This window comes from Mesoplodon densirostris, chromosome 7 (genome assembly GCF_025265405.1).
Source record: "Mesoplodon densirostris isolate mMesDen1 chromosome 7, mMesDen1 primary haplotype, whole genome shotgun sequence".
In the NCBI taxonomy this organism is placed as follows: domain Eukaryota; kingdom Metazoa; phylum Chordata; class Mammalia; order Artiodactyla; family Ziphiidae; genus Mesoplodon; species Mesoplodon densirostris.
In genome coordinates, this window is record NC_082667.1 from 17,491,668 (window position 1) to 17,518,573 (window position 26,906).

Below are 26,906 nucleotides of genomic sequence, written 5' to 3' on the forward strand. Positions count from 1 at the left end.
TCAGTGCTCACCGGAGGGCTGACTTTGTGGCTTAGATTATTCTTCCTTTCCCAGGAAGGTCAATTATCAACTCTGAACATCTGCTGACTGTGCATCTTTCCTGGTCAAATGTATCGTGTTAATGAAGTTCATCCACCATAAAACCTAGTGATGGATTGTTTCTCCCCACACCTTGCTGTGGTGGAAAGAAAGAAAGATAAAGACAACCTAGGACTTGAGAAGATGCAGAGTTGTAGTTAGGCTTCAGAGCTGTCCAAATGAGCCTGGTTCTATAAAGAAGAACCACACCACAGACCTATTCTCATAAACAACTTTTATTTTTGTCCTCAGTATGTGCCCTTGAAGACTCCCAAATGCCTGGAGTTTCTGACTCTCCTTGGACCAGAGGCGTACGCATTGTACGGAACACTCAACCTTGGCTCATCACTCTCCTGAGGGGCTAAGTCTGAAGGCCTCAGAGAGAGGGAGCTGACACTCATGCCTCATTCCAAGATGGGTAACACGGTGAACAAAGAATTAGTAAAACACAGACTCAGTCTGTAGAGGGCTTCAAATATACATATTCTCTATATATAAACCTGTTATATAGGATTTCGACTTATTGGTTTCCTTGTGATTTGTAATTAAAGTACAAATGATATCGATGTTGTACCCTGCTGATTTCCCCTTCTCAGCCCCCCTCCCTCCCCAACATAAATAACATCACAAAGGTCAGGTGATCCTAAGAGTTTTTGTTGTAAATATTTTGTTTTTAAAATCATTTCCCCTTCCTCCCCCACAAACTACCTGTGAGAGTTTGGATCGGAGCAGCATGGAACGGACAAGGCTGGGGGCAGCATGGAGATCTAGTGGGGAGAGCGTGGAACACTGCTTCTCACTGACTGGCACCAGATGGGCTTCTGCATTTCCACTGACAACAGAGGCTACGACAGGAAGCAGAGAATGTGCGATGCGGTTTTGCCCTCCTCCGAATTGGAGGAGGCTGGCTGGACCACTGAGAAAAGCCCTAAAGGCATCGAGGTTTTGGAGACAGAGCACAGCTCCAGAAATGTCTTGGCTCAGTATTTACACAATATCTTTAGGCTTCATTTTCCTTTTAAGAAATTTATGTTTCTGAGGTTGGCTGGGGGAAAGAAGGAACTTAAAAACCAAAACAAACCAATTCCCACATATGTAAAAGTCCTGTTAAATGTCTTACTCAGTTATTGTCATACACATCCTTAAAAGTAGATACTGACAATGATTGGTTTCTTATTCCTTTTTTGAAGAGCGTGAGAAAAGAGAGACAGGAGAGAAGGGAGGAGTGAGCTAAGGAGAGCGCCGGCCCTTCTTCAGAATTAAGTGACACTGGATGGTCTGGATTCGGTTCTTGGCTGGGACAAACTCGGGCTGCAGCTTCAGTGTAGACTCGTACCACACCAGTGCTTTTTCAAACTCTTCCTGTGAGGGGCAGAGGGACAGAAGTGAGAGGGGTGCTACCACCAGACTAAATATACACGGCGACTTCTTTTTCCGTGAAAAGCACATCTGTGGTAGTGACAACCCTGCAGTATTTTCTCAGTGGATCTAAATCTCTGAGGAAAACTCAGGTCTGGAGGAAACAACTACTTCCATCCCCAAGGTATGAGATAAGAAAGAAAATTATGGCAGAGCCCAAGAACCAGAGGGAAAGGGGAGATCAAGTTTACAGAGGTTTGGCCCAACAATAGGACTAATTGTGGTAGCAACAGTAAGAACCAATATTACTGAGTACCTGCTGCGTGCCAGGCACAGTGCTAGGTGCTTTATGGAGTCCCTTCCTTTAATCCTCACAGAAACCTCTGGAACTATGTCTGGCAAAAGCTTATTTTGCATCTGCCTGAATTTTCTACTGTTAACTGGAAAGATGGAAGTCATGTCAGGTATCTCAATTAGACTTGTAAATTCTGAAACAGTTTCTTATTCTCCCTAACACTTGAAAATATGAACACGGTTTGGAAATGATCACTGCCATAGTGAAGGCGTTAATCTTTTACTTAGACTAATACTCGCAAAGAAGAGCTCAAATCTACCGCTTAAATGGCTCCTTCTGGCCAAATGAGAGGCAGAATTTCTCATTCACAGCAGCAAATTTTGCATTTACTGGGGATGAAAATAGATACTTCAATTTTAAGAAGCAGAGAGGGAAATCTGCACATTCAGCAAGACCTACCTGGCCAAAATTATATTTCCTGCCTTTGAAGTCACGGGTAACACATAAAACTTAGAGCCTGAAGCTGCTCATTCTATTAACTGTTACTGAGAGTACTGTGGGAAGAGCCCCATGTGGGACCCCAAGCTTTGGATGAAAGTGGATGGCACAATTCTTGTTAAATTCGGCTATGACAGCTTCTGGGGGGCCCCTGGGACTTTAAGTTCTGAAATTGGTCCTTGTTCTGAACAAGGTGGCCTTGCCATTTTATCTGTAAATGGTATCCCATGAAACTAGTGGCATTCCATCATTCATCAAAGCTTTGGTGAGCACCTCCTATGTGCCAAACCCTGTGAAGTGCTAGGAACAGGGAGATGAAGAGGAGTCTCTTTCCTAAGGAGCTCCTGGTCTAGGGGGAGAGACTAATAATTGAAACAAAAATTATAAAACAAGGTGAAAGTACAACAAGAGAAATCTGCACAGGGCATCATGAGTGCAACCGTAGTGACCTAGCCCAACCTTGCAGTAAGAAAGCACGAGAGTGTGTCCGTCCACGTGGAGGGTTAGGTAAGGTTTTCTGGAACAGGTGACATCTCTAGAAAACTGCAGGGAAATCTGACTCTATTACTGTTAAGAACTCAAGGTGAGGAACTACATAGTTGCAAATACATGGATGAATTTCCTGTATTATTTAAAAAACTCACAAACCCTTACCTATAAAATATACCTTTGGTGGAGAGCTAACAATTTTAGACGCAAAACTTACAGGAAACTGGAGGACACTGACACAGTCAAAGAGGGTTTGAAATCAAAGAAGATGTGCCCGAGAGAAGGCGGCAGAGCTGGTGTGCTCCGCTCACAGGCCAACCTCACCATCGCCACGTAGACGTTGCCCAGCGTGAAGTGGTTAACAGCAAAGTGTGGCGCGATCTCCACTGCCATGGTGGCCACAATGACGGCGTCGTTCCAGAGCTTGGCGTTGTGCAGGATGTTGGCTAGGCTAATGAGGGGCACGTCCTGGGGGAGGAAGGAGAAGGCGAGAAAGGAAGAGCTTTCATTCTCGGCTCTGGTGATCGTTAAGTAATGTGGTCAGCGTTTCCTGGTGAATGGCAGAGTCATGCAACTCAGCGCGGGAGGCTGCCGTTGGCTACGGGTCTGTGATAGGGAAGGAGCGCGCACCAGCCTTTCCATGCAGTACTTCTTTCATTGAGTGAGACTTGCCTCAAAAAACAAACAAACATGTCAGCTGCGTAAAAACCTGCTGAGTGCGGTTGTTGGCTTCCATCCTGGTGCAAGCTCCTGGTCGTGCTGCAGCTTGGTAAGGGAAGTTGGTGGCCCGACGCTCTGCACAGCCCACACTCTGGGGCATGCTGTCACAGAGCCAAGGGGTTTTCTACAAGGACCGCCACGCTGCCTGAGGCAGGGGCTAGCAAGCTGTGGCCCATGGGCCAGTCCAGCCTGCTGCCTGCTTTTGTAACTTTTTATTGGACCACACCATTCCCATTCCCTTAGATATTTGTGGCTGTTTTCACGCTATCATGGCAGAACTGAGTGGCTGCAACAGAGCCTGTCTGGCCTCAGACCCTAAATTTGTACCACCTGGCCCTTTACAGAAAAAGTTCCCTGATCCCTGATACAGAGTCTTCACCCTTCCCTATCGCCTAGCAGTACAGAGCACAGAATGATGGGTTGATCAAGTAGCAGTATTATTATCACAAATATTTATTAATATCACAAATATTTAAATGTGTTACCTTTAAATGTGTTACCTGAGCAACTGCTATCTATATTGCATTGTTCTACACCACTGGGCTCTTCTATAGGAGATACAGAAGAAACAGAAAAAATGACCCATCTTTGTCCTTGCTGGACACCCACAGAGTGCATGTCATTAATAAGGTCACAGAGGTTTAAGAATTTGCCTAAGAACACTCTATGACATAAATCACAGCAAGATCCTTTTGGACCCACCTCCTAGAGAAATGGAAATAAAAACAAAGATAAACAAATGGGACCTAATGAAACTTCAAAGCTTTTGCACAGCAAAGGAAACCATAAACAAGACCAAAAGACAACCCTCAGAATGGGAGAAAATATTTGCAAATGAAGCAACTGACAAAGGATTAATCTCCAAAATATACAAGCAGCTCATGCAGCTCAATAGCAAAAAAACAAACAACCCAATCCAAAAATGGGCAGAAGACTTAAATAGGCATTTCTCCAAAGAAGATATACAGACTGCCAACAAACACATGAAAGATGCTCAACATCAGTAATCATTAGAGAAATGCAAATCAAAACTACAATGAGATATCATCTCACACCAGTCAGAATGGCCATCATCAAGAAATCTAGAAACAATAAATGCTGGAGAGGGTGTGGAGAAAAGGGAACACTCTTGCACTGCTGGTGGAAATGTGAATTGGTACAGCCACTATGGAGAACAGTATGGAGGTTCCTTAAAAAACTAAAAATAGAACTACCATATGACCCAGCAATCCCACTACTAGGTATATACCCTGAGAAAACCATAATTCAAAAAGAGACATGTACCAAAATGTTCATTGCAGCTCTATTCACAATAGCCCAGAGCTGGAAACAACCTAAGTGTCCATCATCAGATGAATGGATAAAGAAGATGTGGCACATATATACAACGGAATATTACTCAGTCATAAAAAGAAACGAAACTGAGCTATTTGTAATGAGGTGGATAGGCCTAGAGTCTGTCATACAGAGTGAAGTAAGTCAGAAAGAGAAAGACAAATACCGTATGCTAACACATATATATGGAATTTAAGAAAAAAAATGTCATGAAGAACCTAGGGGTAAAACAGGAATAAAGACACAGACCTACTGAGAATGGACTTGAGGATATGGGGAGGGGGAAGGGTAAGCTGTGACAAAGCGAAAGAGAGGCATGGACATATACACACTACCAAGCGTAAGGTAGATAGATAGTGGGAAGCAGCCGCATAGCACAGGGAGATCAGCTCAGTGCTTTGTGACCACCTGGAGGGGTGGGATAGGGAGGGAGATGCAAGAGGGAAGGGATGTGGGAACAGATGTATATGTATGACTGATTCACTTTGTTATAAAGCAGAAACTAATAAAAAAATATAAAAAAATAGATTGTTACCAATACAAAAATAAAAAAAAAAAAAAGAATTTGCCTAAGATCACAAACCTAGTGAGAGGCAGAGCTGCATTTAGAACTCGGCAATGCCTGCGCCTGATACAACGTTCTACAGTGATGTTGAAGCCCTTCCCTGATGTTCCATCTTGCTGAGGGAGGGAAGGCACAATAGTGGGTGTAATTCACAGGCTTGTGGTGGCACAAGTGAGGCCATAAGTTTTTCCGCTCTATCTTAGCCTTCTGCCATTTTCTTATAGGCTGAGCATAAGGAAGGTTGTTGAAACCTCAGAATAAACCACTGGGCAAAGGAAAGGACTGAGGGATGGAAATTCACACCTCTGAGTTCCACTCACCTTCATTTGGTGTGGAGCATAGTGCAGGGCTTGGCGTAGGCAGTCAATCGCCTTCTTTCCTTGGCCTTTCACTCTCCAATAGAGGGCTGCCATGCTGGAAAGGACCCAGGACGTCTGGTTCTACAAAGGAATGGTCAGCTAAGGCTGATGCTTCTTAAATAACACACTAATTTACCACCAAGATTAAGAACAGTAACACAAGTAACACGAGTTAATGACCATTTAACTGAGTACTTACCTGGTCCTGGCGGTCTGCTATACACTCATGTTCATCCTCTTATTAATCCTAATAACAACCCTATAAGCTTGATTCTACTATTACAGTCTTTTTATAGATAAGAAAACTATGATCCAGAGAGGTTAAATATCTTGTCCAAATCCACTCAATAAGTAGCAGAACTATATTTCATGCCCATGTTCTTTTATATTTAAATTTACTTAGCTTTTTGAACAGGTAATTCATTCACATTTCAAAAACCAGAAATTATATAAAGTTATACAATGAAAAACCACCCTGCCATCCTTGTCACTATTATATACAAGTAAACACTATTTTTAGTTTCTTATGTAACCTTCTAGGATTTCTTTATGCTTTATATAAGCAAATATGAATACAGACTTATCTCTCACTCCTGCTTTATAAGCCTATTACTTATATGAGATAACATTAATCTGCACTTTGCTTTTTTCACTAAACAGTACACCTTAGAGATCTTTCTACATCAGTGTGTAGAAAGCCTCCTCATTCCTTTGTTATCAGCTGCATAGTATTTCATTGTTTGGAAGTACCATTAGTTATTTAACTAGGTCTTTATTAATGAATATTCCTCTCTCCCCCAATTCTTCACTATTAAAAACAATGCTGCAAACATGACTTTGTATAGGTGTAATTTTGTGTCTGTGCAGCACATCTGTAGGATACATTTCCAGTGTGGACATGCTATATCAAGGGGATACACATGTTAGTGTGATAAAAATCACCACACTGCCTTCCATAGGACTGTAGCAATTTAATATCCCACCAGAAATATACACATGTCCCTGTTTCTTTACTGCCTCACCAAGGAGTCTGTTATTAAACTCTGGGATCTTTGATAGATGAAAATGCGGTTTAAATCTACATTTCCCTTCTTATGAATGGAGCTGACCATCCTTTCATGTTTGACAGCCTTTTGTATTTTTCTGTGAACGACCTGTTCTTATATTGTTAATTTTTCTGTGAGGTCTTTAGCTTATCTATATGAGAAAGCTCTTTAGGTATAAGGGAGATTAGTCCCTTGCCTGTATGTGAATTACAGATACATTCCCCCAGGCTTCTCAAATCTGCCTTTGGACTTATGGTGCTTTGTGTGATATAAAGGTTTTAATTTCTACATAGTTCAGTTTATTAATCTATTTCTGATGGCTTCTGGATTTTCAGTTAGGAAGGTCTTGTTTACTCCAAGGTTATCAAGAATTTTTACCATGTTTTTTCCTCAGAACATTTGTGATTTCATTTTTCACATTTTAACCTTTGATCCACTTAAAATTTAACTTGCTATAAAGTAAAAGATATGGCTCCAATTTAATTTTTTTTCCAGATGGCTACTAAGTTGTCTCAATAATAGTTAATGAGTAATTCCTCTCTCCCCCACTGTGATGCTACCTTTATCATATACAAAACTTTAGTACTTAATTTAGGTCTAATATTGGGTTAATTTAGGTTTAATTTTGCATTTTCCTGTCTATTTCATTCTGATGGGCGGTCTCTAACTCCCAGCCATTACAGATGAGGCAATCAGAAAACTTACCCTGCTTTCTATCTTCTTTCTGTCTTCCAATCTATTTTTTTGGTAATTTTATCATTTTTCATTGTCAGGGCACATAGCATTTATATTCTGTTCTATCACCCAATTTCCTGCCTTTGTTTTTGTATTGGTTCTACAGTTAAATATAGTCCTTGATCACTGACATTACTTTTGTGTGGCTTCCCTAGTCATCTCCTGGTTGGCTGAAGTTTATCTTCTAGTAGTTTTCTTAAGAAGGGCTGATGGGAAAATTATTCTCTGAGATTGCTGTTATGGGCTGAACCGTGTCCCCCCAAATTCATATGATGAAGTCTCAAATCTCTAGTTCCTCAGAATGTAACTATTTAGAAATAAAGTATTTAAAGAACTGATTAAGTTAAAATGAGGCCATTATTGTGGGGCCCTAATCTAATCTAACTGGATTTATGTGAAGGATTTATAGAAGAGGAAGAGATACATCAGGGTTGTGTGTGCAGAGGGATGATGGCGAGAGGTGCCAACAGGGTGGCCAACTGCAAACCAAGGAGTGAGGCCTCAGAGGAAAACAACCCTGCCGGCACCTGGATCCCCGACTTGTAGCCTCCAGAACTGTGAGAAAATAAATTTCTGTTGTTTAAGCCACGCCGTCTATAGTATTTTGTTATGGCACCCCTAGCAAACAAATACAATCATGTACGTTCAAAACTTTCTGTCTATAGCCTTTATGCCTGAAGCACAGCTGGCTGGATATAAAACCATGGCTCATTCTTTCTTTCCTTGAATAATCTGCTGGTATTACTCCATTGCCTCTTGGTTTGAATGGGTGCTGCACAGAAATCTGAAGCTAGCCTGATGTGTTCCTCCTTCTTTATGACTTGATTCTTCTGACTGGCTTCCCAAAAGGATCCTTTTTTTAAGAAAATAAAATTACCTTTCTTTAATGCCAATATCTGACACATACTGAAGAACATATTTATATATATACACATACAACAAATATATAATTATATAAAATATACATGTATGCAGTAAAGCATAAAATAATGAATATTCCAGAAACCGCTACCCTACTAAAGAATGAACCTGCTTCTCCGGTATGTTCTTACACTGTGCCATCCTCTTGTCTTTTCTCCAGAGGCACACGCTATCCCAAGTGTTGTCTTTATTATTCCATTGCTCTTTTTAAACACCGTTCTATCACTCACACACACATATTTGCTCCAACAATACAATACTCAGTTTACTTCTTCCTGTGCATTATAAACATGGTGTAAGCAGTCTTCTGGGACTTGGTGTTTTTATTTGGTCCTCTAAGATTCATCCGTGTTGCTGTATGTAGTTTCAGTTCATTCAATTTCCTTGCTGCACAATTAAATGTTCATTAAGTGAATATACTATAATGTATTTATACATTTTCTGTAAATGGGAGGGTTTGAGTTATTTCCTGTTCTTAAGTTAGCTTCCCGTTGCCAATAGATGTACAAAGAGGTTCTCTAGTCTAGATACCTAGGAGTGGAACTGCTGGGTCAGAGGATGTGCAAATGTCCAACATAACAAGAGAAAGCCAAGTTGCTTCCTAAAGGTGCTATGACAAGTTTCAGTGCTATCAGCAATGTTTAAAAGTGCCTCTTGCTCTATATCCTTTCTAACTCTTGGTATTATCAGTGGGGATAAAACAGTATCTTACTGTAGCCTTTATTTGCATTTCCTGATTATTAGTGAGATTAAGAATTGTTTCTTGTGTTTATTGGTCATACATAGCTTTTTTCTGTGAAATGTCTGTTAATATCTTTTATACATTTTTCTATTTTATTATTTATCTTTCTCATCACTTTATTTACATGCTCTGCATATTAATCCTTGTAGGTTAAATGTGTTAAATGAATTTTCTCTCACTCTGGCTTCTTTAATTTAAAAAATGTCTTTAATTTAAAAATTTTAACCTTTAATGTAGTTGGAACTTAATAACATTCTCTTCTCTAGCTTATGCTTGTATATCTTCTTTATGAAATCTTTTTGTACTTCAAGGCCAGAGAGATCATCTCCCACAGTTTATTTTAATTTTTTAAGTTCTGTTTTTGATACTTGAGTCCTTAATTCACATGGAGTTCATTTTTTGTGTATGATGTGAGGTGAGGATTGAAATTAACTAATTGCCCCAGCAAGCTTTCTGAATAGTCCCCCGTCTCCCCATTGATCTTCCACAGCTCTGTGTACACTAGAGACTTTCTGGGCTTCCTATTTAGTCCCCCTCATTATTTTTGCTTATTCCTTGAGCAAATGGCATAATGTCTTGTTTTGTAATTTTTTCATAAAAGTAAGGCAGTTCTCACAATCTATTCTTCTTTTCAAGAGTGTTATGTCTGTTCTTTACCCTTCCATATTAATGTAAAGATCTGCTTTTTAAGTGCCATAAAAAAACCCTGTTGTTATTTTGATTACAATAGGATCGACTCTATAAATCAAATTGGGGAAAACTGACATGTTTATGGTGTGTATCTTCTTATCCATGAACACTACATATCTTTCTGTTTATTTAGGTCTTTTAAAATGTCTTTCAATAAAGTTTTATCACTTTCTGCACCTAAGTCTCATGACTTTTTTGTTAGATTTAGTACTGGGAACTTTATATTTTTGTAAGAAAGTAAATACATGTTAAAAATTATGTTTTCTAATATTTATTGCTGCTGTATAGAAATGCAACTTATTTTTATTTATTGACTTTACAGGCAGCCACCTCAATAAAAACATTGTTATTTCTAAATATTTGTCTGTAGATTCTTCTAGATTTGCTATGTAGATAATAACATCATTTCTGAATAACATTTATTTTCTTCCTAATACTTATGCCATTACTTTCTTTTTCTTGATTTACTATACTCGTTAGGACTTTTAGTACAATGCTGAAAAGAAGTGGGAGTGGTGGGCATTCTTTTTCTGGATTTCAAAGAATTATTTGAAATATTTCCCCCATTAACAGTTATCTTTGATGAAGATGTTTTGTTGATTCTTCTCATCAGATTAAGGAAATCCTTGTCTATTTTTAATTTGCATTAGCTTTATATCATGAATGTACTGAATTTTATCAGATGCAATCTACTAAAATGATTTCATAATTTTTCTCCTTTAATTTGGTTTATGAAATTTAAGATTTTCCTAAAGTTAGACTGTTTAGATTTGTATTTCTGGGTAAACCCAACTGGTCAAGGTGCATCCTTTATATATATATATATATATATATATATATATATATATAGAGAGAGAGAGAGAGAGAGAGAGAGAGAGAGAGAGAGAGAGAGAGAGAACTAAAATAAGATATAAAAAAATTCAAAATTACAGCTGTAGATTTCAACATACCTCTCAATAATTGATAGAAGTAGACCAAAAAAAATCAGTAAATATAAAGAATATATAGAGAGTATTATCAACCAGCTTGACTTAAATGACATTTCTAGAACAGTCTTAACAACAGCAGAAGATGCATTCTTTTCTGGTGCTTACCGAACATTTATCAAGACAGATCATATTCTGGGGCATAAAACAAGTCTGAATAAGTTTAAAATAATTCAAATCATACAAAGTATACTGATCTACCACTGTGTAATTAAATTAGAAATCAATTAAAGCAAGACATCTGGAAAATACCCAATAGTTTGAAACCACATAACACACTTCTAAATAATTTATGGGTCAAAGAGGAGATTAGAAGGAAAATTATAAATCATTTTAAACTGAATGAAAATGAAAATATGACAAATAAAACATGTGATATGCAGCTGACACAGAATTTAGAGGGAACTTTTAGCACTAAACCCCTACATTAGAAAAGCAAGGGATCAAATTAGTAACCTAAACTTCCATACGGAGAAACTAAAAAAAAAACCAAACAAAAAACTTGTCAAATTAAATGCTAAGGAAGCAGAATACAGGAGGTAACAAAGATAAGAGCAGACACCAATGAAAGAGAAAACAGAAAAACAATAGAGAAAAATCAGTGGATCCAAAAACTCATTCTTTGGGAAGCTCAATAAAAACCGATAAACTTTTATTAGTCAATGTGACTGGGGGAAAAAAGAGAAAAGATACAAAGTCACAAGATAAGAATTGAGAAGGTACATTACTACAAATTCTACAGATATTAATGGAATGATAAGGGACTATTATGAACAACTTTATGCCAATAAATTCAATGACTTAGATAAACTAGACAAATTAAAGACACAACTAACAAAGCTCACTCAAGAAGAAAGACAATTTGAATACTCTCATTAAAGAAATTGAGTTTATAGTTAAAAATCTCTCACAAAGAAAAGTCCCCATTCAGATGGTTTAAAAGGTGAATTTTCTATCAACATTTAAGGAAGATGTAATACCAATCCTCTACAATCTTTTCCAGAAAAATAAGGGTAGGGAACACTTCCCAACTCATTACACACAGTCATTATTATCATGATACCAAAACTAGACAAAATATTACAAGAAAATCACAGACTAATATACTTATGAATATACATTCAGACAGACTGAATGGCTTATCAATGGTAGAGAAAGGTGTGTGTGTTGGTTTGTCAATTTCTCTCATTAAATCATTTTCTGCTTTATATATATATATATATATATATATATATATATATATATATATATATATATATATTTTTTTTTTTTTTTTTTGTGGTACATGGGCCTCTCACTGTTGTGGCCTCCCTGTTGCGGAGCACAGGCTCCGGACGCACAGGCGCAGAGGCCATGGCTCACGGGCCCAGCCGCTCCACGGCATGTGGGATCTTCCTGGACCAGGGCACGAACCCGTGTCCCCTGCATCAGCAGGCGGACTCTCAACCACTGCGCCACCAGGGAAGCCCTGCTTTATATATTTTGAGGTTATTTTTATTGCATATGTATAAGGTTAGAAGCAGTATATATTGTTTTTCTGGTGATTATCATTACGTGGTCATTCTCTCTGACCCTAATAATTTTTTCTGCTTTGAAATATATATTTCCAGGTAATTAATATAGCTATAGCTACTTCCTTTTGATAGTATATTACTTTTTGATTAGTATTTTCCCTTTAACATTTCTATTATGCTTTAGGTATGACTCTTAAAAACATGTAGCTCCTTTAAAAACATTTCCAATTTGACATTATTGTGACTGTTATATTAAAGATTTTTTTAAAGACTGTTTATCATATTTCTTGGTTTATTTTTATCTTGATTCTTGAATACATTTTTTCCTCTTTTTTGGGGGGGGGCATTTCTTGGATTGATTTTTTTTTTTTTTGGTCCTCCTGTTCTTCAATATTTTACCTTCAGAGGTTTGGGAGTTGCACATTTTTTTTTTAAAGGTTACCCTTAAATTTCTACTTAATATTTAACAAAGTCCAAGTAATATATTAACTCACCCCTCCTGAACACTAAAAGGGCATTTGAATACCTTAACTCTGATCATCCCACTCTCGAATGTACATTTCTCCAGTATTTCAGTTTAGCCACTTCCGAGTCTGAACCAGACAGAAACAGAAAACATAAACAGACCAATCACAAGCACTGAAATTAAGACTGTGGTTAAAACTCTTCCAACAGACAAAAGCCTAAGACCAGAGGTCTTCACAGGCAAATTCTATCAAACACTTAGAGAAGAGCTGACAACTATCGTTCTCAAACTCTTCCAAAATATAGCACAGGGAGGAACACTTCCAAACTCATTCTACGAGGCCACCATCACCCTGATACCAGAAGCAGACAAAGATGTCACAAAGAAAGAAAACTACAGGCCAATATCACTGATGAACATAGATGAAAAAATCCTCAACAAAACACTAGGAAACAGAATCCAGCAGCACATTAAAAGGATCATACACCATGGTCAAGTGGTGTTTACCCCAGGAATGCAAGGATTCTTCAATGTATGCAAATCAATCAATGTGATACACCATATTAAGAAATTGAAGAATAAAAATCATATGATCATATCAATAGATGCAGAAAAAGCTTTTGACAAAATTCAACACCCATTTATGATAAAAACTCTCCAGAAAGTAGGCAGAGAGGGAACTTACCTCAACATAATAAAGGCCATATATGACAAAGCCACAGCCAACATCGTTCTCAATGGTGAAAAACGGAAAGCATTTCCTCTAAGATCAGGAACAAGACAAGGTTGTCCACTCTCACCACTATTATTCAACGCAGTTTTGGAAGTTTTAGCCACACCAATGAGAGAAGAAAAAGAAATAAAAGGAATCCAAATTGGAAAAGAAGTAAAAGTGTCACTGTTTGCAGATGACATGATACTACACACAGAGAATCCTAAAGATACTACCAGAAAACTACTAGAGCTAATCAATGAATTTGGTAAAGTAGCAGGATACAAAATTAATGCACAGAAATCTCTGGCATTCCTATACACTAATGATGAAAAATCTGAAAGACAAATTAAGGAAACACTCCCATTTTACCATTGCAACCAAAAGAATAAAATACCTAGGAATAAACCTACCTAAGGAGACAAAAGAGCTGTATGCAGAAACTATAGGACACTGATGAAAGAAATTAAAGATGATACAAACAGATGGAGAGATATACCATGTTCTTGGATTGGAAGAATCACTATTGTGAAAATAACTATACTACCCAAAGCAATCTACAGATTCAGTGCAATCCCTATCAAACTATCAATGGCATTTTTCCCAGAACTAGAACAAAAAATTTCACCATTTGTAAGGAAACACAAAAGACCCTGAATAGCCAAAGCAATCTTGAGAAAGAAAAACGGAGCTGGAGGAATCAGGCTCCTGGACTTCAGACTATACTACAAAGCTACAGTAATCAAGACTGTATGGTACTGGCACAAAAACAGAAATATAGATCAATGGAACAGTACAGAAAGCCCAGAGATAATCCCACGCACATATGGTCACCTTATATTTGATAAAGGAGGCAAGAATATACAATGGAGAAAAGACAGCCTCTTCAATAAGTGGTTCTGGGAAAACCAGACAGCTACATGTAAAAAAATGAAATTAGAACTCTTCCTAACACCATACACAAAAATAAACTCAAAATGGATTAAAGACCTAAATGTAAGGCCAGACACTAGAGGAAAACATAGGCAGAACACTCTATGACATACATCACAGCAAGATCTTTTTTGACCCACCTCCTAGAGAAATGGAAATAAAAACAAAAATAAACAAATGGGACCTAATGAAGCTTAAAAGCTTTTGCACAGAAAAGGAAACCATAAACAAGACAAAAAGACAACCCTCAGAATGGGAGAAAGTATTTGCAAATGAAGTAACAAAGGATTAATCTCCAAAATTTACAAGCAGCTCATGCAGCTCAATATCAAAAAGACAAACAACCCAATCCAAAAATGGGTGCAAGACCTAAATAGACATTTCTCCAAAGAAGATACACAGATTGAGAACAAACAAATGAAAGGATGCTCAACATCACTAATCATTAGAGAAATGCAAATCAAAACTACAATGAGGTATCATCTCACACCAGTCAGAATGGCCATCATCAAAAAATCTACAAACAATAATGCTGGAGAGGGTGTGGAGAAAAGAGAACCCTTTTGCACTGTTGGTGGGAATGTAAATTGATAGAGCCACTATGGAGAACAGTATGGAGGTTCCTTAAAAAACTAAAAATAGAACTATCATACGACCCAGCAATCCCACTACTGGGCATATACCCTGAGAAAACCGTAATTCAAGAAGAGTCATGTACCACAATGTTCACTGCAGCTCTATTTACAACAGCGAGGACATGGAAGCAACCTAAGTGTCCACTGACAGATGAATGGATAAAGAAGATGTGGCACATATATACAATGGAATATAGCTCAGGCATAAAAGGAAACGAAATTGAGTTATTTGTAGTGAGGTGGATGGACCTAGAGTCTGTCATACAGAGTGAAGTAAGTCAGAAAGAGAAAAACAAATACCATATGCTAACACATATATATGGAATCTAAAACAAAAAAAAAGGTTCTGAAGAACCTAGGGGCAGGACAGGAATAAAGCCACAGACATACAGAATGGACTGGAGGACACGGGGAGGGGGAAGGGTAAGCTGGGACAAAGTGAGAGAGTGGCATGGACATATATACACTACCAAATGTAAAATAGCTAGTGGGAAGCAGCCACGTAGCACAGGGAGATCAGCTCAGTGCTTTATGACCACCTAGGGGGATGGGATAGGGAGGGTGGGAGGGAGACTCAAGAGGGGGGAGATATGGGAATATATGTATAACTGATACACTTTGTTATACAGCAGAAACTAACACACCATTGTAAAGCAATTATACTCCAATAAAGATGTTAAAAAAATAAAAAATTAACAATAAATAAATAAGAAATAAAAATAACCCACAAATTGTTTTCTAAGACAGTGTTTGTTTCGGTTTGTATACCTGTATAATTTTATTTGCTTAGTGAATCTTCCTTTGTCTCAGACAATCCTTCTCTAGCTATCATATAGAAAAGTTCCTTTAGGGTGGGGCTCTTGGTAAACTTTTTCCAGTTCTTTATCTTTAAGCGCCTTTATTCTTCCCTCCTTGTAGGGTGCACAATTCTAGCGGGCCCAGTATCCTTCCAAAACTGTCATCTGGCTTAGATAGGTGCTATGAGAATCAGGCTGTCATTTGAGTCATCTCTTCTCTATAGGTGATCTGTCCTTTCTGTCCCCATGAGGGCAGAGATCTAGGTCTAAATTTTTCTTCACTGATTTATGCCAAGCACCTGAAAAGTATTTGGCACAATACTTTGCTACATATTTGTTGAGTGAATGAATAAATGAATGAATGGCTACTGTCATATTTCTTAAGCTATTTTCTCTCAGATGCAAATCCAAAATTCTATAATCTGCTTTGTGATACTGTGGCTGGAACTCTGCAAACCACATTTCTCCTTTGCTAGCTGGCTTCTTGTTAGGTTCTGCAAACATATGTGCTAGGGGATTGGAAGGTAAGAGGGAAAGGGACTTTTTCTGCCAGCTTGCATGCTGCTCCCATCACTGTCATTCTGGCAACAGCACTTTGTGGGCAGCACTCTGGTCTCCAGCTTCTTCCAGCACTCCCAGACCCAGCAGCCAGCCCATGCTCCCTCCTCAGAAGCAGGAAGTCTAGCTCGCTCAGAGCTCTCTCCCGTGGACTCTAGATTTTGAAAATCTCAAATGCTTACCTTCTCGTTCCCTACAATTAGTATCTCTGGTTTACCTGTTTCCTTTTTTCTTTTTCAGCCCTCCACCACAAGGTACTGTCATGCCTCAGAGGTACTGAGGGTTCACTTACAGACTACCACAATAAAGGGAATATTGCAATAAAGCGAGTCACACGAACTTTCTGGTTTCCCAGTGCATATAAAAGTTATGTTTACACTATACTGTAGTCTGTCAAGTGTGCAATAGAATTATGTCTAAAAAACAATGTACATATCTTAATTAAAAATACTTTTCTTTACATCTTTATTGGAGTATAATTGCTTAACAATGTGTGTTAGTTTCTGCTTTATACAAAATGAATCAGTTATACACATATATCTGTTCCCATATCCCCTCCCTCTTGTGTCTCCCTCCCACCCTCCCTATCCCACCCCTCCAGGCGGTCACAAAGCACTGAGCTGATCTCCCTGTGCTATGCGGCTGCTTCCCACTAGCTATCTACCTTACGTTTGGTAGTGTATATATGTCCATGCCTCTCTTTTGCTTTGTCACAGCTTACCCTTCCCCCTCCCCATATCCTCAAGTCCATTCTCTAGTAGGTCTGTGTCTTTATTCCTGTCTTACCCCTAGGTTCTTCATTTTTTTTTCTTCTTAAATTCCATATATATGTGTTAGCATACGGTATTTGTCTTTCTCTTTCTGACTTACTTCACTATGTATGAAAGACTCTAGATCTATCCACCTCATCTATCATAAATATTTATGCACCCAATATAGTAGCACCTCAGTACATAAGGCAAATGCTAACAGCTATAAAAGGAGAAATCAACAGTAACACAATAATAGTGGGGGACTTTAACAGCCCACTTACACCAATAGATAATCCAGAGAGAAAATAAATAAGGAAACACAAGCTTTAAATGACACAATAGACCAAATCGACTTAATTGATATTTTTAGGACATTCCACCCCGAAGTGGAAGAATACACTTTCTTCTCAAGTGCACACGGAATGTTCTCCAGAATAGATCACATCTTGGGTCACAAATCAAACCTTGGAGGACTTCCATGGTGGCACAGTGATTAAGAATCTGCCTGCCAGTGCAGGGGACACGGGTTCAAGCCCTGGTCCAGGAAGATCCCACATGCTGCGGAGCAACTAAGCCCGTGTGCCACATCTACTGAGCCTGTGCTCTAGAGCCTGAGAGCCACAACTACTGAGCCTGTGTGCCACAATTATTAAAGCCCACGTGCCTAGAGACCCGTGCTCTGCAACAACAGAAGCCACTGCAGTGAGAAGCCCCCGCACTGCAACAAAGAGTAGCCCCTGCTCGCCGCAACTAGAGAAAGCCTGCACGCAGCAATGAAGACCCAACGCAGCCAAAAATAAATATAAATAAAATAATAAATGTATATAAAAAAATAAAAAAACAAAGCAAGCCTTGGAAAATTTAAGAAAACAGAAATCATGCCAAGCATCTTCTGACCACAATGCTATGAGATTAGAAATCAGTTACAGGAAAAAAACAGTAAAAAACACAAACACATGGAGGCTGAACAGTGCACTATTAAATAACCAAGAGATAATTGAAGAAATCAAAGAGGAAATTAAAAAATACCTAGAAATAAATGACAATGAAAATACCAGGATCCAAAACCTGTGGGATGCAGCAAATCAGTTCTAAGAGGGAAGTTTATGGCAATACAATCCTACCTCAAGAAACAAGACAAATCTCAAATAAACAATCTAACCTTACACTTAAAGAAACTAGAAAAAGAAGAACAAAGAAAACCCAAAGTTAGTAGAAGGAAAGAAATCATAAAGATCAGAGCAGAAATAAATGAAATAGAAACAAAGAAAGATGTTAAAAAAAAGATGTTAAAAAAACCATCTTCCAAAAAACAGAAGTCCAGGACCAGATGGCTTCACAGGCGAATTCCATCAAACATTTAGAGAAGAGTTAACATCTATCCTTCTTAAGCTCTTCCAAAATTGGAGAGGGAGGAACATGCCCAAACTTGTTCTACGAGGCCACCATCACCCTGACACCAAACTGGACAAAGATATCACAAAAAATCAAAATTATAGACCAATATCACTAATGAACATAGATGCAAAAATCCTCAACAAAATACTAGCAAACAGAATCCAACAATGCATTAAAAGGATCATACACCATGATCAAGTGGGATTTATCCCAGGGATGCAAGGATTCTTCAATATACGTAAAACAATCAATGTGATACACCATATTAACAAACTGAAGAATAAAAAAAATATGATCGTCTCAACAGATGCAGAAAAAGCTTTTGACAAAATTCAACACCCATTTATGATAAAAACTCTCCAGAAAGTGGGCACAGAGGGAAGCTACCTTGACATAATAAAAGCCATATATGACAAACACACAGCAAACGCCACTCTCAATGGTGAAAAACTGAAAGCATTTCCTCTAAGATCAGGAAAAAGACAAGGATGTCCACTCTCGTCACTATTATTCAACAGAGTATTGGAAGTCCTAGCCACATCAATCAGAGAAAAAAAGAAATAAAAGGAATACAAATTGGGAAAGAAGAAGTAAAACTGTCACTCTTTGCAGATGACATGATACTATACATAGAGAATCCTAAAGATACTACCAGAAAACTACTGGAACTAATCAATGAATTTGGTAAGGTTGCAGGATACAAAATTAATGCACAGAAATCTCTTGCATTCCTATACACTAACAACGAAAGATCAGAAAGAGAAATTAAGGAAACAATCCCATTTACCATTGCAACAAAAAGAATAAAATACCTAGGAATAAACCTACCTAAAGAGGCAAGAGACCTGTACTCAGAAAACTATAAGACACTGATGAAATAAATCAAAGATAACATAAACAGATGGAGAGATATACCATGCTCCTGGATTAGAAGAATCAATATTGTGTAAATGACTATACTACACAAAGCAATCTACAGGTTCAATGCAATCCCCATCTAATTACCAATGGCATTTTTCACAGAACTAGAACAAGAAATTTTACAATTTGTATGGAGACAGAAAAGACCCCAAATAGCCAATCTTAGGAAACGAAAACAGAGCTGGAGGAATCATGCTCCCTGACTTCAGACTATACTACAAAGCTACAGTAATCAAGGCAGTATGGTACTGGCACAAAAATAAGAAATATAGATCAATGGATCAGGATAGAAAGCCCAGAGATAAACCCACGCACATATAGTCACCTTATCTTTAACAAAGGAAGCAAAAATATACAACAGAGAAATGACAGTCTCTTCAATAAGTGGTGCTGGGAAAACTGGACAGCTACATGTAAAAGAATGAAATTAGAACACACCCTACCACCATATACAAAAATGAAGTAAATGGATTGAAGATCTAAATGTAAAGTCAGACACCATAAAACTCTTAGAGGAAAACACAGGCAGAACACTGTATGACATATATCACAGCAAGATCCTTTTTTGACCCACCTCCTAGAGTAAGGGAAATAAAAACAAAAATAAACACATGGGACCTAATGAAACTTAAAAGCTTTTGCACAGCAAAGAAACCCATAAATAAGATGAAAAGACAACCCTCAGAATGGGAGAAAATATTTGCAAACAAAGCAAATGACAAAGGATTAATCTCCAAAATATAGAAGCAGCTCATGCAGCTCAATACCACAAAAACAAACAACCCAATCCAAAAATGGGCGCAAGACCTAAATAGACATTTCTCCAAAGAAGATATACAGATGGCCAACAAATACATGAAAAGATGCTCAACATCACTAATCATTAGAGAAATGCAAATCAAAACTACGATGAGGTATCATCTCACACCAGTCAGAATGGCCATCATCAAAAAATCTACAAACAATAATGCTGGAGAGGGTGTGGAGAAAAGAGAACCCTTTTGCACTGTTGGTGGGAATGTAAATTGATACAGCCACTATGGAGAACAGTATGGAGGTTCCTTAAAAAACTAAAAATAGGGCTTCCCTGGTGGTGCAGTGGTTGACAGTCCGCCTGCCAATGCAGGGGACGCGGGTTCGTGCCCTGGTCCGGGAGGATCCCACATGCCGTGGAGCAGCTGGGCCTGTGAGCCATGGCCGCTGAGCCTGCGCATCCAGAGACTGTGCTCCACAACGAGAGAGGCCACAACAGTGAGAGGCCCATGTACCACAACCCCCCCCCCCACACACACAAAAAAAAACAAGAAAACTAACTAAAAATAGAACTATCATACGACCCAGCAATCCCACTACTGGGCATATACCCTGAGAAAACCGTAATTCAAAAAGAGTCATGTACCACGATGTTCACTGCACCACCATTTACAATAGCCAGGACATGGAAGCAACCTAAATGTCCATCAGCAGATGAACGGATAAAGAAGATGTGGCTCATATATATAATGGAATATTACTCAGCCATAAAAAGGAACGAAATTGAGTTATGTGTAGTGAGGTGGATGGATCTAGAATCTGTCATAGAGAGTGAAGTAAGTTAGAAAGAGAAAAACAAATACCGTATGCTAACGCATACATATAGTTTAAAAAAAGCGGTACTGATGAACCTAGTGGCAGGGGAAGAATAAAGACGCAGATGTAGAGAATGGACTTGAGGGCATGGTGGGGAAGGGGAAGCTGGGATGAAGTGAGAGAGTAGCACTGACATATATACACTACCAAATGTAAAATGGATGGCTAGTGGGAAGCTGCTGCAGAGCACAGGGAGATCAGTTCGGTGCTTCGTGATGAGCTAGAGGGATGGGATAGGGAGGGTGGGAGGGAGGCGATATGGGGATATATGTATACGTATAGCTGATTCACTCTGTTGTACAGTAGAAACTAATACAACTTTGTAAAGCATTTATACTCCAATAAAGATGTGAAAAAAAAACACTACAGATAAAAGCTGACAGCTTTTAATAGAGCTGTTATGGTCATATTCCATGGGTTTCCTCATGGTTCAACTTGCTGCAATGTAGTAAAAATCATTTAAGACATAAAATTAAAATTTTATTTTCCAGAAAAAGAAAAAAAAATTGAAGTACAGTTGATTTACAATGTTATATTAGTTTCAGGTATACAACATAGTGATTAGATATTTTTACAGATCACACTCTATTTAAAGTTATTGGGGGACTTCCCTGGTGGTGCAGTGGTTAAGAATTCGCCTGCCAATGCAGGGGACATGGGTTTGAGTCCTAGTCCAGGAAGATCCCACATGCCATGGAGCAACTAAGCCTGTGCACCACAACTACTGAGGCTGTGCTCCAGAGTCCACGAGCCACAACTACTGAGCTAGTGTGCCACAACTACTGAAGCCTGCGTGCCTAGAGCCTGTGCTCCGTAACGAGAAGACACCACAGTGAGAAGCCTGCGCACCACAATGAAGAGCAGCTCCCACTTGCCGCAACTAGAGAAAGCCTGCACAGCAACGAAGACACAACACAGCCATAAATAAATAAATGAACAAACAAACAAACATAAAAAGAAATATAAAGTTATTCAGTTGGCCAAAATGTTTGTTCAGTTTTTTCCGTAAGATGGCTTTAGCAGCACTTAGTTGCCTTTAACCTCATTTGAAACAATTTTGTTAGATTGTATTGTGACAGCTGTCATAATAGCGTGCATTTTTAAAAAAACTTATCAAAATTGGTGAACTTTTGTGTAGCCATTTTAATACTGAAGATGGAAGAAAAAAGCAACATTTTTAGCCTATTATGCTTTTTAAAAAATAAATAAATTTATTTATTTACTTATTTATTTTTGGCTGCGTTGGGTTTTTGTTGCTGCGTGTGGGCTTTTCTCTAGTTGTGGCAAGTGGGGGCTACTCTTCTTGCGATGCATGGGCTTCTCATTGTGGTGGCTTCTCTTGTTGTGGGACACGGGCCCTAGCGTGCATGGGCTTCAATAGTTGTGGCACATGGGCTCAGCAGTGGTGGCTCGCGGGCTCTCGAGTGCAGACTCAGTAGTTGTGGCGCACAGGCTTAGTTGCTCCACGGCATGTGGGATCTTCCCAGACCAGGGTTCAAACCCGTGTCCCCTGCATTGGCAGGCGGATTCTTAACCACTGCGCCACCAGGAAAGTCCCAATTATGCTTTATTATTTCCAGAAAGGTAAAAATGCAACTGAAATGCAAAAAAAGATTTGTGTAGTGTATGGAGAAGGTGTTGTGACTGATTGAACATGTCAAAAGTGGTTTGCGAAGTTTTGTGCTGGAGATTTTTCGCTGGATGATGCTCCACTGTTGTGTAGACCAGTTGAAGTTATAGCGATCAAATTGAGATATTAATTGAGAAAAATCAAAGTTATCATACAGGAGATAGCCGATATACTCAAAATATCCAAATCAAGTGCTGAAAATCATTTGCACCAGCTTGGTTATTTAATCACTTTGATGTTTGGGTTCCACGTAAGTTAAGCGCAAAAAACATTCTTGACCATGCAATTCTCTACTTAAACATAACAAAAACATTCTGTTTTTAAAACAAATTGTGATGGGCGATGAAAAGTGGATACTGTACAATAATGTGGAACGGAAGAGATCGTGGGGCAAGTGAAATGTACCACCACCAACCACACCAAAGGCCAGTCTTCATCCAAAGAAGGTGATGTTGTGTATATGGTGGGATTGGAAGGGAGTCCTTTATTATGAGCTCCTTCTGAAAAACCATAGGATTAACTCCGACAAGTACTGCTCCCAATTAGACCAACTAAAGCAGCACCTGATGAAAAGCGACCAAAATTACTCAACAGAAAATGCATAATCTCCCATCAGGATACCGCAAGACCGTATGTTTCCTTGATGAACAGGCAAAAACTGTTACAGCTTGGCTGGGAAGGTCTGATTCATCCGCTGTATTCACCAGACATTGCACATTCAGATTCCCATTTATTTTGGTCTTTACGAAATTCTCTTAATGGAAAAAATTTCAATTCCCTGGAAGACTGTAAAAGGCACCTGGAACAGTTCTTTGCTCAAAAAGCTAAAAAGTTTTGGGAAGATGGAATTATGAAGTTGCCTGAAAAATGGCAGAAGGTAGTGGAACAAAAGGGTGAATATGTTGTTCAATAAAGTTCTTGGTGAAAATGAAAAATGTGTCTTTTTTACTTAAAAACTGAAGGAACTTTTTGGCCAACCCAATATTATAAAATATTGGCTATATTCCTTGTGCTGTACGTTAAAACGTCGTATCCTATTTATTTTATACCTAGTGGTCTGTACCTCTTAGTCCCCTTCCTCATGCTGCCCCTCTGCCCACCCCTCAACTCACTGGTAACCACTAGTTTGTTCTTTGTATCTATGCAACTGCTTCTGTTTTGTTATATTCATTCACTTGTTTTATTTTTTTAGATTCCACATATAAGTGAAAACATGCAGTATTTGTCTTTCTCTGACTTATGACACTAAGTATAATACCCTCCAAGTCCATCCATGTTGTTGCAAATGGCAAAATTTCATTCTTTTTTATGGCCGAGTAATATTCCATCGTGTGTGTGTGTGTGTGTGTGTGTATCTTCTTTATCCATTCATCTGTTGATAGACACTTAGGTTGCTTCCATATCTTGAATTAGTGTTTCCATTTTCTTTGGATATATACCCAGGAGTAGAATTGCTGGATCATATTGTAGTTCTAATTTTTTAAGGAACCTCTATAATGTTTTCCATAATAGCCATGCCAATTTACATTCCCACCAACAGTGAACTAGGGTTTCCCCTTTCTCCACATCCCTGCCAACACTTATTTGTTAACTTTTTGTCGATAGCCATTCCGACAGGTGTGAGGTGATAGCTCATTGTGGTTCTGATTTGCATTTCCCTGATGATTAGTGATGTTGAGCATCTTTACTTGTGCCTGTTGGCCATTTGTATGTCTTCTTTGGAAAAATGCCTATTCAGATCTTCTGCCCATTTTTAAATAACGTTATTTGTTTTTCTAATATTGAGTTGAATGAGCTTTTTATAAATTTTGGATATTAACCCCTTATCAGACATATCATTTGCAAATACATTTTCCCATTCAGTAGGTTGCCTTTTTGTTTTGTTGATGGCTTCCTTTGTTGTGCAAAAGTTTTTAAGTTTATTTAGGTCTCGTTTGTTTAGTTTTGCTTTTGTTTTCTTTGCCTGAGAAGACAGATCCAAAAATATACTGCTAAGAATTATGTCATAGAATATACTGCCTGTGTTTTCTTCTAGGAGTTTTATGGTTTCCAATTTTACATTTAGATCTTTAATCCATTGAGTTATTTTTATATATGATGTGATAATATGTTCTAATTTCATTCTTTTCATGTAGCTGTCCTGTTTTCCCAATACCACTTACTGAAGAGACTGTCTTTTTCCCATTGTATATATCTGCCTCCTTTGTCATAAATTGACAGTATGTGTGTGGGTTTATTTCTGGGCTCTCTATTCCATTCCATTGATCTATGTGTCTCTCTTTGTGCCAGTACCATACTGTTTTGATGACTATAGCTTTGTAGTATAGTCCAAAGTCAGGGAGCATGATACCTCCAGCTTTGCTCTTTTTTCTCAAGATTGCTTTGGCAATTTGGGGTCTTTTGCGGTTCCATACAAAATTTAGAACTATTCTAGTTCTGTGGAAAATGTCATGGATATTTTGATAAGGGTTACACTATATCTCTAGATTGCTTTAAGTAGTATAGACATTTTAACAATATTAATTCTTCCAAACCATGAACATGGGATATCCTTCCATTTATTTGTATCATCCTCAATTTTGTTCATCAGCCTCTTATAGTTTTCAGCGTATAGGTCTTTCATTTCCTTGGTTAAAATTATTAAGTATTTTATTATTTTTGATGCAACTGTTTTCTTGCTTCCTCTTTCTGATAGTTACTAGTGTATAGAAAAGCAACAGATTTCTGTATATTAATCTTGTATCCTGCAACTTTACTGAATTCATTTGTTAGTTCTAATAGTTTTTTGGTGGAGACTTCAGGGTTTTCTATATGTAGCATCATGTCATCTGCAAATAGTGACCATTTCACATCATCCTTTCCAATTTGGATGCCTTTTCTGTTTCTTGTCTGACTGCTATGGCCAGGTCTCCTAATACTATGTTAAATAGAAATTGTGAGAGTGGACGTCCTTGTCTTATTCCAATTTTAAATGAAAAGCTTTCAGTTTTTCACCACTGAGTATAATGTTAGCTGGGTTTGTCATAAATGGCCTTTATTATGTTGAGATCTGTTCCCTCTATACCAACTTTGTTGAGAATATTTATCATGAATGGGTGTTGAATTTTGTTAAATGCTTTTTCTGCATCTATTAAGATGATTGTGTGATTTTTATCCTTTGTTTTGTTAATGTGGTGTATCACATTGATTGATTTGCAGATACTGAACGATTCTTACATCTCTGGAATAAATCCCACTTGATCACAGTGTATGACCTTTTTATATATTGTTGAATCTGACTTGCTAATATATATATTATATATATATATATATATTTTAAATATTTATTTAGGCTGTGCCGCATCTTTTTTTTCTAATTAACATCTTTATTGGAGTATAATTGCTTTACAGTGGTGTGTTAGTTTCTGGACTTGCTAATATTTCATTGAGGTTCTTTGCATTTATATTCATCACAGATATTAGCCTGTAATTTTCTTTTTCTTTGTAGTATCTTTGTCTGATTTTGGTATCAGGATAATGGTGGTCCCACAGAATGAATTTGGGAGTACTGCCTTCTCTTCAATTTTTTGCCATAGTTTGAGAGGGGTAAGTATTAACTTTTCTTTATATGTTTGGTAGAATTCCCCTGTGAAGCCACCTGGTCCTGGACTTCTGTTTGTTGGGCGTTTTTTGATTACTGATTTAATTTTAATATAAGCATCTGGTCTGTTCAGATTATCTATTTCTTCCTGATTCAGTCTTGGAAGATTGTATGTTTCTGGAAATTTATCCATTTCTTGTACGTTGTCCAATTTGTTGGCATATAACTGTTCATAGTATTCTCTTATGACTGTATTTCTGTGATATGTTTTAATTTCTCCTCTTTCATTTCTTTTTTTAAAAAATATTTATTTATTTATTTATTTATTTGGCTGTGCCAGGTCTTTAGTTGTGGCATGCGGGATCTTTAGTTGCAGCATGCAACATCTTTAGCTGTGGCATGCAAACTTTTAGTCACGGCATATGGGATCTAGTTCCCCGACCAGGGATCGCATCCAGGCCCCTTACACTGGGAGTGCGGAGTCTTAGCCACTGGACCACCAGGGAAGTCCCTTTCCTCTTTCATTTCTTATTTTATTTGGGTCCTCTCTCTTTCATTCTTAA

At 38.1% G+C, this 26,906-nt stretch overlaps 1 protein-coding gene across 2 annotated transcripts in view; it reads right to left on the reverse strand.

Annotated features, from left to right (window-relative positions):
- Positions 1–223: 223 nt before the first annotated feature.
- TTC17 (tetratricopeptide repeat domain 17) overlaps positions 224–26,906 on the reverse strand; it is a 154,656-nt gene continuing 127,973 nt past the window's right edge. The window contains exons 23-25 of one of the 2 annotated variants that reach the window (XM_060104675.1): positions 5,660–5,779; positions 3,044–3,187; positions 224–1,440 (exon numbers count right to left, since the gene is read on the reverse strand). In XM_060104675.1, coding sequence (XP_059960658.1) covers positions 1,309–1,440; positions 3,044–3,187; positions 5,660–5,779 — 396 coding nt within the window. In that variant the 3' untranslated portion in view covers positions 224–1,308. The remainder of the gene's footprint in view (positions 1,441–3,043; positions 3,188–5,659; positions 5,780–26,906) is intronic. The other variant, XM_060104674.1, reaches the window with a different exon arrangement.